General features: G+C 39.2%; 1 protein-coding gene across 1 annotated transcript; it reads right to left on the reverse strand.

Moving 5' to 3' along the window:
• Positions 1 to 1,414: 1,414 nt before the first annotated feature.
• On the reverse strand, positions 1,415 to 11,068 carry arsh (arylsulfatase H). The gene is made up of 11 exons (XM_079254576.1): positions 11,023 to 11,068; positions 10,202 to 10,363; positions 9,964 to 10,085; positions 9,695 to 9,817; positions 9,148 to 9,350; positions 8,172 to 8,392; positions 5,095 to 5,231; positions 4,785 to 4,922; positions 4,555 to 4,714; positions 3,990 to 4,111; positions 1,415 to 3,070 (listed from the first exon to the last, which is right to left on the reverse strand). Exons 1-11 carry the CDS (start codon positions 11,025 to 11,027, stop codon positions 2,661 to 2,663), a joined length of 1,803 nt encoding a protein of 600 aa, XP_079110702.1. The 5' UTR covers positions 11,028 to 11,068; the 3' UTR covers positions 1,415 to 2,660.
• Between the last annotated feature and the right edge of the window lie 4,707 nt (positions 11,069 to 15,775).

The following is a 15,775-nucleotide window of genomic DNA, read 5'->3' on the forward strand; positions in this document are numbered from 1 at the left end:
ACATTGACCTTTCCAGAAAATCACTGATCTCTTCAAAACAAAGTGATATACTGTGTGCATGTGTGTTCTTGAACATGTGTGCAAATTCAGGCTTGTGCACAAAGTCAAACTTTTATGGGGCACACACTTGCAAGTATGTGACAAGATGTACAGCCAGAAACATTCTATCCCACCAGCCATCATTAACTCTGATATACAGCCAAATGTCGTTATGTATGGTTGACTGCATGATTTACTGTTAGAGACATAATGGAGTGGCTACTGTAATGAACTTGCTGGGCGTTTGATGTACGGGTTTCTTCTGGAGGGAGAAAAGCAAATACTACAACCGTGATGGCAACAATTACAGTGATGATGATGATGATGAAATTTCTCTCCCCCTTTGCAAATGCTAGTGTGATTTCTTGGGGGTGAGGACGAAAAGAAGAGGAAGATAAGAAATGGGGAGATCCACAAAGCAGTTTGAGTGGATGGTAGAAAAGGAAACAGAGGACAGGAAGAAATTTTAACCTGCTGCTGTTGCTAACTTTGATGTTTTGACAGCCATTGCTGGAGGGAGGCAGTGTCGATGATGATTATAATGAATGTTGATGACACTGATGATGGAGAAGTTCAGTTTTTAATGGTGTTTTATTATTAAAAGATATGTGGAGCCACAGGATGGCAAAGTAGGTAAACCATTCGCTTGGCATTGGTTTAACTCAGCAGGGTAGTTAAGCAGAATCGTGAAGGGGCACAAGTTAAAGGACTAAAAGCATTAGTCTATCTCCACAACCCAATGACAGAAAACATAAAAAAAAAATACAATAAAAAGGTTTGCTCTTTGGTGTAACAGTAACTAAAAGTGACATTCTTTGACATGTTTGGACATGCCTACCTGCTTCAAACATACTGTATATATAAATAGCACAAGCCAAAGCGACAGGACGATAAAATCGCTTGTAACCTTTTCTCTCTTCCTTTAAAACCAGTGGAGCTTTCCATCCTCCAAATCACAGTCTGACTTTGCCCCCTAATGGTCTAATGCTATAAACACTATCTTGAGATATGCTTGCTATACTTGTAACACAATAGTAACTAAATTAAAGAATGACAGGGTGACTATACTTAATACAGTCGTTCTCATATGTATTCATACCCTTCCATTATATAAGGAAAAAAAAGATGCCTGTGAAATTAGCTGAAATTGACAAAAGTAATAAATGAAAATTTTATGAAAATCATTAGATTATTTTCTAATCCTAGTTCAATAGAAATGTCTTTTTAAAAAAGTAAACAATATGATTAAAAAATATGTTGCATCACTCAAACTATTTTATTGAATAATCCTTTGAAATTTCCACTTTTTTCTTCAACTCAATTAAATGGAAAAAAAAATATATAATTTAGCAAATTGTTAGTTATTGTTCCCTTTTCAGTCTCCAGTTATTTGAATAACTGTTGTAAATTCAGCTTTCTTTAATATTTCTTTAATGAAAGAGTATGAATAAATTTGAGGACCACTGTATATCTAAGACATATCTGTCTAAATCTTCGTGAGCCAAATTCAAATAAGAAAGATAAGACATGGAAGCATAAACAGTGAAAGAGTGCACAACATATCCTAATTGTGGTTGAAATTTTGTCAAATAAAAAAATGACATTAACAGAAAGGTCCTTCATTTATTCAATGGTAAACAACTGACATTAAAGTTGAGTCTTTTTTTTTTTTTTTTTACTTAGCTGTATTGAGATGTTACGGTGTAGTCATACAGAGTCCACAGATACTGTTTCATCTGAACACAAAGATGGCAGTGTGAGAGTATTTTTCTGTGAGGATGAGTGGGAAGCTGGTTTATTAAAGGGAAACGCTTACAGGAAACTACAGAGCCCTTCTTAATTAGACCAGACTTCAAGCAAGGCATGCTGTGAAGAAACCGTGGGACTGGCTTTGAGAAAATGCTGTGAGATTCCTGTAGTGACTCAGTCAGTCTGAACCTGAACGCAACAGAACTTCTCTGGAATCTCCCATTCAGCCTGTTTGAGCTGAATGGATTCTGCAAGGAAGACAAAGTAAACAGAAAAATGTTGAATGCTGAAAAAACGTTCACAAGAACTGAAGCTGCCAAAGGTGCTTCAATCTAGTAATGAGTAAGGCGTCTCAAGAAAATTTTTTTAAAAAAAGGAATATTTTGGTGTTTTTGCTTGATTGTGGAAAATTGTTTAGACACTGACAAAATTGAAAAACAAAATAACTTTTTTTTTTTTGCAATAATCTTAAAACCTGAGCAGTCTGGAATCCCCTTAGTCAAAATTAATTAAGATGAACTTTAGCTGATTTAATTAGTTATTTCCATTGTCTTTCTACATTTTGTTACTTCTATTTATTAATTTATTCTTAATTCTAATATTTCAATTGACCAGGTACTATATTTTAATTTTTCTCTATGTTACAATACAATCAATTGTACTGAATGTTATTCAATAACATTTTTTAAGTAACAGGGCAGAATGTTCTTATGCTAAAAATCTAGCCAAACCTTTTCACAGATAAGCTTTTAAATTTAAAAAAGAAAAGCCTGAGGGTTGAAATCTTATAAAAAAAAAAAACTGAAGTCGCTCTGTTAAGCCCCCGCAGCATATTTCTGTCAGAAGACTTTCCCCAAAAGAAGTTTCCAATCTTAAAAACGTGTCACATCCTCTTTGCATCCACAGAATGGAAATGTCCCACAGCAGGGCTGCAGCCAGGGTCTCCACAAAATCTTTTCCCAAGTCATTTGGTTTTGAACACAGGGTGCATCCGAGTTGGCCCGTGAATGAGAGCCATCAGACGCCTGTTCGTTTGTCAGGGTGCTTCGATGTTTCTCTACAGCTTTGCCAGTCTCCTCGAGGATTTCAGCATATCGAGGCTCAGTGTCAGGAGTCAGTGGGCGGGACTCTGAGGGATCATGGAAAAGGTCATACAGCAGTGGTGGGCTGTGGTGTGTCACATGTTCCCCATGACACAGGCAAACTTTGGTGTCATAACATCCACCAGCTCCAGGGGGGGAGAAGTTAGGAGTGAAATAGTGCACCTTAAAGATGGAGTCACCTGAGTAGAAACACAAATACAGGCGACAAAAAAACTTAATGTTGCGCACAATTATTACACAAGCCAAACCAGTAGAATGCAGTGTGGTTTTCTGCTAAAGGCTCGGTAAAACCGCTTTGTTCTGCCTTCACCAAGCAGTTGTTTTCTGTATTTTTTATATATTTTATAAATTGGGCCATGGTATGGATTAAAAGAAACTGAAAACTTTTTTGGTTCAAACAACAGATATGATGATGAAAGATTATTGATAATACTCAACAATATCTTATGATTTGTACAAGTTTTGTATATGATTTATTTTGTGCATTAGTAAAAATGAATCACAGGTTTTTTTTGTTTGCTTTTGGCTTAGATTTCTGTGTATTGTATCAGGCTGTTGTGTCCTACAGTATGTCCTGTGTGTGTCGGTGTGAATGGTGTAGAAGAAATTAAGTAAATAAGTAAACTTGTAATGTAATAAAAGACCCCAAGAAGAATAGAGACTGATGTTTCAGTCACTAATGGGGCTCTTACTAAATATAATGACAAAGGAAATGTAACATCTGTATTGGACTCTCAATTCAAACATGTCTAACCTAACCTAATAACACTAATAACTCTAAGTTTTTTTTCAGTTCCACTTTAACACTTTACATTTAAAGAAAAAACAAATCAACAGTGCAGTGAAGATACACCGAAGAAAATAAGTTTTAAGTTTCCACACCATGCAGCACAGATTCAGTGTTGAAGATGTATTGATAGCAACCTGTAGAAGTCTGAAAGTCCCCTTGTTTTAGTCTTTGTAGAGAGTGAATGACTGAATATATTGTTTGTTCAAGCTGAGAACTATTTCAGATTGAGACACTAACTTTCTCTGCTGAAACAAATTAAACCTAGAACATTGACAAATTTGTACTCTTGTCTTTGTGTGTGAACTTACTGCCGGCCGGGTGCCAGCGTACTGCGTTCAGGTAGATGCCACAGTAGTGAAACATGAATTCATGCTTAGATCGCACAGCTTTCCCTTCCAACAGTGGCATGAGGTTATAACCATCTAAATATCTGAGGAAAAAAACAGAGGAGAAAGTGACAAACAGATGAGATACAACTTAAATGATCTACGTGTTAACTGCCAGGCATGGTTGTAGCAGAGAGCTCCAAGTGTTTTGGAGCCTTTTGGCTCATCTGTCTGGGGGGCTGATTTGGCCGGGTGCATGTGTTGGGGAGTCTTTGGTGTGCGCCGTTGGAGCGCATTCACAACATATTGGGTCCATGCTGGGTGTGTGGTCGGGGGGTGCATTTTGGAGGCGTTTTGACGCATGACCGGGCAAATTGACTTTCCATTTACAGAAACCGCAAAAGACATCAGAAGACGTTTTTGGCAGCAAATGAGTTAAGAATTAGTGATGATGCAACAAAAGAGTGAATGAAAAAGCGATTTTAGAACTTTTTAACAACTGCGGATACCTTTTAAGAACGATTGGAAGACATAGGAGATCTTTTACCTGTCTGACTGTGTATCCTTGGCTAAGTATTTCAGTGTAGGGTACAGATCCATGAGGCTGGTGGGTTCATCCACCACTCTTCCTGCTGCTAGTCTGCCAGGCCAGCGGAAAATACCAGGTACCCTGATACCTCCTTCCCAGCCTCCCATAGCCTTCCCACCTGGTGGTTTCAAAATGTGAGACATCTGTGACAATGTAAAGAAGTAGAAGGGCTGAACAAAAATAATTACCCTTATATATACTGTTCCAGCCTCCTTTCTGGCCTGTGACTGAATCGGCATCCTCCAGATGTCCACCATGATCTGATGTGAAATACATGAGAGTATTGCTGGCTAGACCGAGGGAATCCACTGTCTCTGTCACTTTACCTAGAAAACCAAACAAGATATGAAATTTCGTTCCATAAATAACTAAACCAAAAAAAATAAATAAAATAAAACAAAAACAAAATAAAATCACTAGACTGTGCCATTAAGCCCCCCCTCAAAACAGTTTAAATACCGGACACACTGACACGTTTGCTTTACACCCCTCACTCACCAATGATCCAGTCCACTTCCTCGATGTTGTCACCATAGCGACCATGGTGACTTTTGCCAGCAAAGGCTTGAGTTTTGAACAGCGGTGTGTGGATATGAGCCAAGGAGAAAAAGAGGAGGAATGGATGATCAGCATTCCTAATGAGGAAGAAACAAATCAGATATTATCTCATAAGCATAGCCTGTTTGTTTATATATCACTCATACTGTTGTGACATTGTTGATTATTGGTGCTATTCTGTTTAATCTGTCAGCTGTGACCAATGATATGTTGATCTTAAAGTGAAAACTATAGTGTGTGGTTTTATCTGCAGGCACAAGCTTTGTCTTTGTATCATCCGGAGCTTGACTGGTAGCATACACAGATATGTTTTTTTCTTCTCGTTTTGGAAAACCTCTGTCTCCTGGGGCTTAAATATGCTAAAATGAGAAGTGAAAGCATACTGTAACAATACTAGAGCAGACAAGCAAACAAGAACCAATGCTCCAGAGAAGTGAGGGGAGCTGTATGATTGGGGGCTGACTTTATTTGTTGGTTCATTACACAAGCTACCAACCATTTTGTGGCAAATTATTTAATCTTCAACAGAGACTTACAGCTTTGGGTTACCTGTAAAGACTTCACAAAGCAGCCACTGTGTTAAGTACATAGAGCCAATTCGCCTGTAGGGGTGATACGTCTGAAGATTGCTGAATACTGGCTCCAACTTCACATTAGCTCGAGTTAATGTCTTATGTTTGGTTTCATGGAGGGACACGACATTTGGATTTTTTTATGCAAACTAAAATAACTGGATGAGATGACCCACAAATGAGTTTTAATAAAGTGGATCTGCTTATTTATTCATTTGTAAACATTTTTACAGTGCTAACATACCACAAAGTCATCTCAACGCACTTTGGAGAAATAACCAATCCAGGTTAATTCATTTTGATCCAACAGTTACACAAGCTAATTAATAAAAAAAAACAATTAGCTTGCAAAGGAAAACCAGTAAATTGCATTGAATGTGATCTTTGATTCAATCCCTCCTCCTGGGGCAGCAGGTGACAGCGGAAAGAAAAAATAACTGTTTGAAAGGGAAGGAAAAGCCTCTGGCAGAAAATTGACTTTTGGGAGGAATTTTCAAAATGCTCAAAAAAAAAAAAAAAAAAAAAAGAACAAGGCTGGATTAAAAAAAAAAAAAAAAACCTTCCCATTAGAGAAAGCTGAAAAGTTTCCAGCATATAAACTGGTCAAATTGTTGCCACACTATAGATCAACAAAAAATGTGACTATTCTTTCAAACTATCTTCCACTTTATACCGACTTTATCATTATCCCAGTGAACACTGGGCAAAAGGCAAGGTGCCCCATGAGGGGGTCACCAATGTATCATGTGGACACCTAATAAGTTCAATACTTCTGTCTTTAGCACATCAGTGCCTTAATGTTTCAGAGGGTGTGTGGAAGACTACGTCTCCTCATGCAGGCAGCAGTTCATCTTCCCCAATGACGCAAAAGTAAAGAGTTTGAATTACCTGGTGTCTGTGATCTGTTTATGCAACAATGCAACTCCTGTTTGTGGTGCATTTACAGCTGCTTAAGGTCAATAGATGATAGGAGAGTAAATGTGTAAGTTAAACCACTTCTGGTTTAAGTTGCTTGCAATATCTTTGTAATTTGAGAATAAAATGAGTGAATGCTTAAAAATAATGAAAACATTCAAAAATGATTTAAATCTAATAAGAGAAAAAAAAAAAATCAGCAGCTTTGGTTATATCAAAGATGTGTAGTAATGTATGTTAAAGTAGTTGCAGCAACTACTCTGCCCTCAGCCCAGCATGAGATAAAAAGATTCAGTATTGAGCTTATCATTTAGAAAAGTGTATTTATGTGCGTCAGTTTGGCTGGTTGGTGAGCATCAGGTGATTTCAGGAGTAAACAAAATTCAAATACATTCAGCGAGCAAGAGCTCACAATTACCATTAACCTTGTGGGAATACTATCACTAGACCAACACCCGGCACCTTCAAAGAGATAACATCTTTATTACTGTCTATTTTATTGAGAATCATAAACTTGACCTTAGCTACATTGCTCCTTTTACAGCAGCTGTAGTTACTGTTGAACAAAACAGTTTCTACAGCTTACGGGGTGAAAGAAAAACTGTATTTGTTGTCAATATGTGTAGAAAGTAAGCTGCTAGAAAGAGTAAATAACATACAATTAATCTCCTCCAGATAACCAGAGGACATAATGGACCTACTTCTTGTAAATAATATCGTAGTGCAGGCCATGCATGTCAATGAAGCTTCAAGCTGCACTGTATTGTAGAGAGGAGACTCACTAGAGGTTGAGTTAGAGGGAGTGCTTGAATATGCTGACGTGGTTTGCCTTCATCCACCGTGCTCATATAAAAAAAATGTATGTTTTTCAACATGACTGCATTCTGCACTGCTGGAAAAGCTGAAAAATCTTATCAGCACACAAAGCCGCTACACTGTCATGTATTACGGTCTTACAGTGTCACATCAAATAAGGCACAGCTCTATACAAAAGGCATTAATTGACACCTTTGGATGGGTTGCTTTTAGAGAAAGAATGCAGGAAGACTTAAGGATTTATTTTTTGTCCTTATCGTTAGTTTGAGTTTCGTTTCCTTCTAATGCTAACTCACACCACTTTCCCTAACTGCAAACAACCGCAATCCTGCACTGGAAATCTGATCTTTGTAGTGAGGTGAGATAGTTTAACACGTGTGCATTATGGTGATGCCAAACTGGAAAAGCTAGTTGACTTTTTTTTTTTTTTTTTGCACAGAACTGCCATAAAATAAGTTAAGAAACAAAAGTCAGACCACATATGATCCAGACTCCATGCTATTGCAAAATAGCTGTAGACTCCATCTACATTCTTTACCTCTTGCAGCTAACTTTCTCACCTCTGAGACTGAAAACAGAAAACATGTTCTGGGACAAAAAAATTCACTGCATATGACAAGAGAAGAAAACACTGAATCAGAAGAAAATCCCAAATATGCAAGAACACAGCAAAGAAATGAAAAAACAGCTCTTGTTTTATTCTGGATTCTTTACCTCTTTATAAAACTTTGTGCCTCTCCCAGCAACCTCTGGGGCAACGTATCGACTGTCATGGGCTGCTCGATCACTTCTTGGTTCCTCATGATGATGCAGTTCCAGGTTGGCAGGAGCATAAAGGGGACATACCACACAGCAGCTGCTATGATGCTGAGAAAGAAAAGTGCCAGCAGGAGCCACAGGCTGACTTCAAGAAGGCCACATACACGGACGCACACCTGAACATACACACAACACAGACACACGCACACAGACAAACAAAAAAACACCTTTACAACGATCTCTCTCTTCCCCAGGCAGTGTCCTAGTTGACTTGTTTGACACGGTGAGATTTGTGGCGCAGCTGTAGCCGTTGGGTTATTTGGACACCTCATGATACTTGCAGTTTTATTCAACTTAATGAAACAATATTCCACTACTTGAGGTCACATATTAACAGTTTTTTTTCAGCAACAGTGTTTTTTTTGTAGTACAGCTGGAAAGTGATCCAATTAGGTGAAAAATTTAGACCGTGCCAACATAAGTACTAATGTTTTTTTTCAAACTTCTCAGCTGTCTTGTTTTTTGGGTTTTTTTTTTATCTATGGTACAACTGGTTCCTATTTGTCTCCCAGGTATCGTTGCTTTCCCAGTCTTCTCTAAATTTCAGTTTCAGTATCATAGTTTCCCTGTGACAAGTTTCTGGCGTGACTGTATGTTCCACAACTATAGCTTCTGTTCTCAATCTTCTCTCCAGCCCTCTGGCGCATGACTCAGCAATTACGCATCAGTCATTTTCCTTTGGGGCAAACTGCTTCACAGGCATTTGTTTTCCTAAATTCCTCCTTACAGTCTGACAATGACAACACAGCTTGTTTGCATTTGTGTTTACTTCGACTTTTCCCAGACTGTATACCTCTGTAATATGTCGACAACCCAACTACACCTTGATGTGATCATTTATGTGGAAGATGAAAAAACAAACAACACTTACCATTGTGACTAGACCAATTCCAAGAAACAGGGTTAGACTCCAGAGTGTGTGGTGGAGATCCACCAGGATATCACTGCCCTCGCCAGACACACAATCATTGAAGAGAGTGAATGGCAGGCCGTAGAAGTAGCTGAAGCCATGTTGGTTGGGGTGATGGCAGTGATCTCCTCTGGATTTACAATTCACACCCAGGTGCCATTTACCTGCAGATACATAAAGAACAGACTCAACAAATACGTGTCGGAAATAAAGACATTCACACAAATCAACAGGTTTTTCATTTTTCCTCATGCACACCTTTGTCTGGTTTCCGTGCTCAAAGTAGTCAAAACCAAATGCAAAACTGTACTGTTTTCATCCGGCGCCAGGTGCTGTAAAAAATGTTCACGTGTCTTCTGTTGTCCTGATATCCAAGCTTTTCACATATTAGCACAGCTCACAAAAGCAGAAAACCAACTAAAGCCAAGAAGTCAGATTAACTGCTAATATTTTATACCTAACCAGCTGTGTAAAAACAGTAGAGTAACAGAATCTGGTCACATCTCACCTATTAGGCCAGTTGTGTAACCTTGTTGCTGTAGCCTCTTAGCAAAAGTGGTCTCGGTAGGTGGAAGCCCCCCTGAACCTCCAAGGAACAACAGCACCTGGACACGGCCCGTGCTGGCCATTCCTGGGTAACAAACACATAATAATATCAATGGGAGAGAGGGTGGGCGTTTGGATACTTAAAAAAAAAACTTAACAAATACTCTTATGTTACTCTTATGTTATAAAGACGACTGGGCACTGACGGGGTAATCGCGAGATTCCCGTTACCTGAGCGAAGTGCATAACGGCCTGTCATAAAAGCAGCCCGGCTCGGGGTGCAGAGAGGAGCTGCTGCAATGTGCTGGGTCAGCTTCACCCCCTCAGAAGCAAGTCTGTCAATATTAGGAGTTCTGCAGGGACAGAACAGGTAGAATTAAGATGAAACACACACACACATACGGTTTCCACAAAGAAAAATAAGATGATAATAGTATGGGGAACATTGCAAGTTATCTGCAAGACTTACCTGATGGTATCATTACCATAGCAGCCTACATCACCAATCCCAAGGTCATCTACCATCATCAAAACAAAGTTTGGCTTTTGGTCCCCCACCTCCCCTGTGACATCACTTCCTGTTCTTCCTGCCACCAGGAGCAGCGAGAGGAGATGTGCCAACAGGGCAGACCTAAGCACACAGTAAACAAGGGTTCAGGTTAATAGTTTGCCTTTAAAAAGAAATATGTTTAGAAGCTACAGATATACCAGAACGTTTATTAATCACATTATTTAGTGTAAGATTATAAATTGGTAAAATGATAGTAAGTTCAAACATATGGTTATAAAAAGTTAATGGTTTTATATCTGATTGTAAAAATTGCAATGCGCAGTTTTGCATTTGCCTCTGGTTTTAGATGCCAATATCGCAGTGTAACGAAGGAGATGTTGATTTGCATGGCTTGAACGTAGCCTTTGCATATCATGTTGCACTTAAAAGTACGAACAGCCAATTAGATTCAAAGTGAAACTTTATTTACTACATTGTAGGCAACTAACTCGCAGCCAGCTTTCTCAACGAGCAATGGCGCAACCAGAATTGTGTAACTTTAATTTGTGGATGAAAGTTTAAATGTAGTTAGTGTGGAGTGTTGCAAACGTCCTGCGTTCAAAGTCCGCATTTTGAACAGTTTTAATAAAGTAAACACGTCGGCATGAGGTTTCTGGGTGCACCTCTTCAAAAGAGTTGATTCAGTTCCTTATTCCTTATTATTACAGCAGGCGATTAATTCGTTGTCTTTAATAAGCTGGCAATTTAAATTCACTCTATTTATATAGTGTATAACTCACCTCATTGTTTTTCTACACCATACCCTGAGTGTTCCCAAATTCAGGAGTAACGCCGCCGTGATTTTAACATCCGGATTGTGAGCGCGCAACATTATTTACATTACCTTAAATTATGTTGTAAAGGCGCCACAAAAGGCTGCTCATTCATATATTTGATCATTGAATCATTGGTCATTCATATATATATATGTATGTGTATATATATATATATATATATATATATATATATATATATATATATATATATATATATATATATATATATATATATATATATATATATATATATATATGTGTGTGTGTGTATATATATATATATATATATATATATATATATATATATATATATATATATATATATATATATACACACACACATATATATATATATATATATATATGTGTGTGTGTGTGTATATATATATATATATATATATATATATATATATATATATATATATATATATATATATATATATATATATATATATATATATATATATATATATATATATCCTTTACATCCTTTACCTGTATTATTTTGAACAGTAGTGTTCAATGTTTTTTTTTTTTTTTTGTTTTCTTTTTTAATCGTTTTGTCCTGCGGGCATACCAACACAGCTGAGTGGTTTTTGCCTCAGCAGTGAATGAACATCTAATTTACTTGTAATCAAATAAGCTCCAGTAGTCTTGATCAGGTCCCTGCTGGCACTGTCAGTGCCTGGTTTAAGTGGTTGGTTTTGTGTGGCTGCAATGATTGGCAGTTAATAAAAATATGCCCATGTACAGGCCTTGGGCGTGTTGGGTTTTGCAGGAAAACCGTACACAGGTTCCCACACTTTATTTCTCCAGCTCCAATCAATAGAGTCTTTATAGACCTGTCAACATAAATCATTCACAAAGGTTGAACACTATGTGTTAAGTTTCAAAGTAGAAATAACTGACATACCAAGCATCTCAAACCATGTCTTAATGTGAGTCTTTTTCTGTCTGTTTTTCCATCTGAGGTGAATTATTTTTCTAAGGATGCTGAAGGACATCTTAGCCGAAACAGAAAGAAAGAAAGAAAACAACACCAATAACAAACCCATGAAAAGGTTTAATTATATATCATTTTGATATGTAATCAAGTGCTTATGGTACAACATGTACTCAAAGAACACCAGTGTCGTCAGATTAACATTGGAGCAGCCCAGACGTTTGTCTTTTCTCACTTCCATGCCCACAGGACCGTCAAGTGGTTGGATTAGTTTTGAGCTAATATCCCAGCTCAGGTGTGACCAGACACCATCCTTCTGTAGATGAAGAAATTACTTATGCAAAACCGAAAAGGAACTAATGTCGCTTTACCTTTACCTGAATGTATCAGTTTGTTCTAATGTAATAAGAGGTTTAGATCTACGATACAATACACACTTACATGAGTTTTAATTTCTCTTCAATTCCAAATAAAAATGAAATCTGCTTTAAAGTGAAGAAAAGTGACCATGTAAACACCTAATTCCAAATGAAAGTGACAATGCGAAATTAAACTGAAGTCAGGAGTAAATGGCTGGTTTATTCCCATTTAAATCCTAATTGATTAATTCTTCTACCGTGTGAACATTCATTCTGCATTTCAGTTGTTCTGCACAGTTTGTTTATTTCTGGTAGATGTAAGTATGTCATGTCCGCCCGCCAATCAGACCCCAGATTGAAAGCAGATTTAAGCAAATGCAAATACATGTGTTTTCCATGTGAACCTCATTTCAAAATTACTGTTTCCATGTAAACTTAAAGGAGAATACTTTAATTTCATATCATTTAGTCCACCATCATAACAATTACAGATATTCTCTCTATGTGAAATAGTTTGTATGATTATCAAGTGCATCCCATAGTTCATGATTTTAACATGACAAGCTTTTTGCGTTATTTTGTACTTATTTTAGTATTCACAACTTTTCCACTACAGTTTAACTTATTATGAGGGGGAAATTATTGATCTATTTATTAGAAAAACATGTTCAAAATACATGTTGTAAAGACAGAAGGAAACAAAACTTGTGTGGATGGATATTAATGAGATCTTCCGGAAAGTGTTGTGCAATCACTTTACATGAATGAACATGGTTGTGTTTGAGTGAGATGTCAGAGAGGGAGAAGCGTTTCCATCGCGAGGTTATGCACAGCCAGTTGAACAGGCTACAAGTTGAGCATGCTATGTGTGGGAATACCTTCACACTTCCTCTTGGGCCCTACACAATCTAACCTGCAGACTATGTGGAAAAAGACCAAAATTGGCCTGCAGGCCAGAGTTTGACACCAATGTTATATCTATTTTTTTTTTTTTTTTTTTTACCTGTCCAGCATCTCAGCATACAGAACAACAATCTGCGTGCCATATTTTTGCCAGACAGATTTGCTCTGTCAAGGGAGACATCTCATGTATATAGCTGCCCTTGATAATCTGAATATTTTTATTATTATGATAATTATTTTATTTTATTTTATTTTTTATTTCCTTTTATCATTTTGCAATCATCGTCAGTCTTGATATGGCCGAGCTGGACCTGGCAGGGAAAGAGGAAAAAAAAGAGGAAATGAAAGGAGGAAAAAGAGAGACAGAAAAGAAAGGCGTGTCTAAGCTGCTAAAGTTACAGTATTTGCAAAACAATATCAAGTACTGAAAAAATACAACAAGACAAAAGTAAGATAGTGACAATATTCAAAAACAGACAAAACATGGAAAAATAAAGGTAAAAAAGTAAATGAATAATAAAATAACAATTATAATACCAACTGTTATTAAACATACCTACAGAGATTCATCAGCAACATTTAGTAAGAAGCAAATGGGAAGATGAGCGCTTTGTGGGCGTGCATGTGTCACTGTTCAACCTGTGATCATGCAATCAAAGATCAGCTGAGTGCTTATAGGGGAGCACGACCACAACCCGAGGTGTAGGGGAGGAAGCCAAGGCCCCCAGGGCCCGGCAAGCCCACTGCACACAGAGCCCGGGCAGGCAAAGCAGAGAGAGCCTCCGTCCCCCGAGCCCAGAGCAGTGGAAGCCTCCAAGCAGGCGCCACCCGGCGCGACAAGGCAGGGGCACCGGGCAGCACAGGGCGACGGCAAGCCGGCCCGGCGGGCGCCGGGTGCTGAAGCGCGGGCCGGACAGAGAGCCGGCAGCCCACAGGCCCCAGGACCACCCGTACCCCCCGGCAGAGCCCCGGCCAAGATCCAGCGGGCCCTGCCCGCCCAGAGCAAAACCATCGCGCCACGATACCAGGGGGGGGGGGGAGATCCCCAAGGACAAGGACACGTCCGTAGACCATCCCCCCAACAACCCCTCCCCACAACCCTCCCGCTGCTTCCTATCCCCCCTCACCAGCACCCTCCCCATCCCTCTGCCTCCCAAGCCCTACTGTCCCCAACACCCCCCTCCCCTTCCTCCACCCCCCCCCCCCCCATCCCACCCCACCCACCCCCTCCCATTCCACACACCCCCCTCCCTCCCTCCCACACACCTCCTCCCATTCAATCCTTCCTCTCCCTCCCAATCCCCCCCCCCCCAGCGACAGCCGGAGCCGGAGGACTGCAGGCCCCAGACCTGAACTCTCCACATTCACACACCCACACACACACACACTTATGCAGCCAACCAGAGACCCTGCTGGCCCCCTCATGCTGCCCAGGCATCGCCCAGGACAGAGGGCCCCCCGCAGCGCCCCGTCCCCAACCCCCAGGCCAGCACCAGGCCCGCTCCCTGTACCCCGAGTGCTCCCCACGAAGAGGGGGCATAGGAAGACACCCCCCCCCCCCACACACACACACACCCCCACCCCCACCCCCACCCGCCCGCCTCTGTGGTGTGTGCATGGGTGGGTCGTGGTTGTAGTGCAAGTAAAAAAAAGGGGTGGCCCTGGGGTAGTGGGACCAGGGGCGCCTGTCCCCTCGAAATCCTAAATGTATATTGGTGTCTATGTTGCAACATAACACCGATGTTATATCTAGTGAAAGTGAAACAGGTCATCCTCAAAGTAAAAAAAAAAAAAAATCTAGAGATTCATCAAAGATATAACAACAATATTAGGGAGTTGGAGTTAACATTTATGAGCTTAACAACATAATAATGTTGTGGGATTAGCATTGGATGATCCCATCTTCCCTCCATGGTAAATGGAAACTATGCCACTATACCCAGGTGTGCTACTTGCCTGAGGAAATATTTCACAGAAACAAATACAGAAGGTTTACCTCAAAATACAACATTCATGTATAAACACTGAGAAAGATAAGACTTGCTAGAAAATGTCTTAAAAAATTCAAGCCAGTAGGTTAGCATAATTTTTGGATAACACCTGTTAGAACAGCTCATGTTCATACCAAGTCGTACACAGAGGAAAAAAAGGAGTGAAATGTATTTTGATTTTCCCAGTACGGATACACAACATACTTTAAAAGCAATCTAGACCTTTTTTTAAGGTATAGAAAAGTATTATTCTGCTCTGACCACCAGATTTTTACCAGATAAAGCTGTATTTGATTTGCTGACAAAAAAAATTAAACACCATCTGAAAACAGCTGCACCAACAGTGCAGCAAAACATTACATTGGAGGAGAAGCATTGGTTAATAAAGTTAATAAATTACAGACTTCATTGAGACATTGCCTGCAAAGGATTCTTAACAACAGCCAGTGTTAATAAGAGCACTCATATGTATGACCCTTGTTTGCATGAAAGTTGTAGTAACATTTATTTTTTGTTTTTGC

Source organism: Telmatherina bonti (assembly GCF_933228915.1).
Source record: "Telmatherina bonti genome assembly, chromosome: 15".
NCBI lineage: Eukaryota > Metazoa > Chordata > Actinopteri > Atheriniformes > Telmatherinidae > Telmatherina > Telmatherina bonti.

Bases quoted from the DNA above. Each gene is read 5' to 3' on its own strand.
- arsh (XM_079254576.1), bottom strand. The intron at 8,393-9,147 runs GTAAGTGTTGTT...GTGTATGTTCAG, and splicing joins GAATTGGTCTAGTCACAATG to GTGTGCGTCCGTGTATGTGG. The intron at 4,923-5,094 runs GTGAGTGAGGGG...TTGGTTTTCTAG, and splicing joins GGAAGTGGACTGGATCATTG to GTAAAGTGACAGAGACAGTG.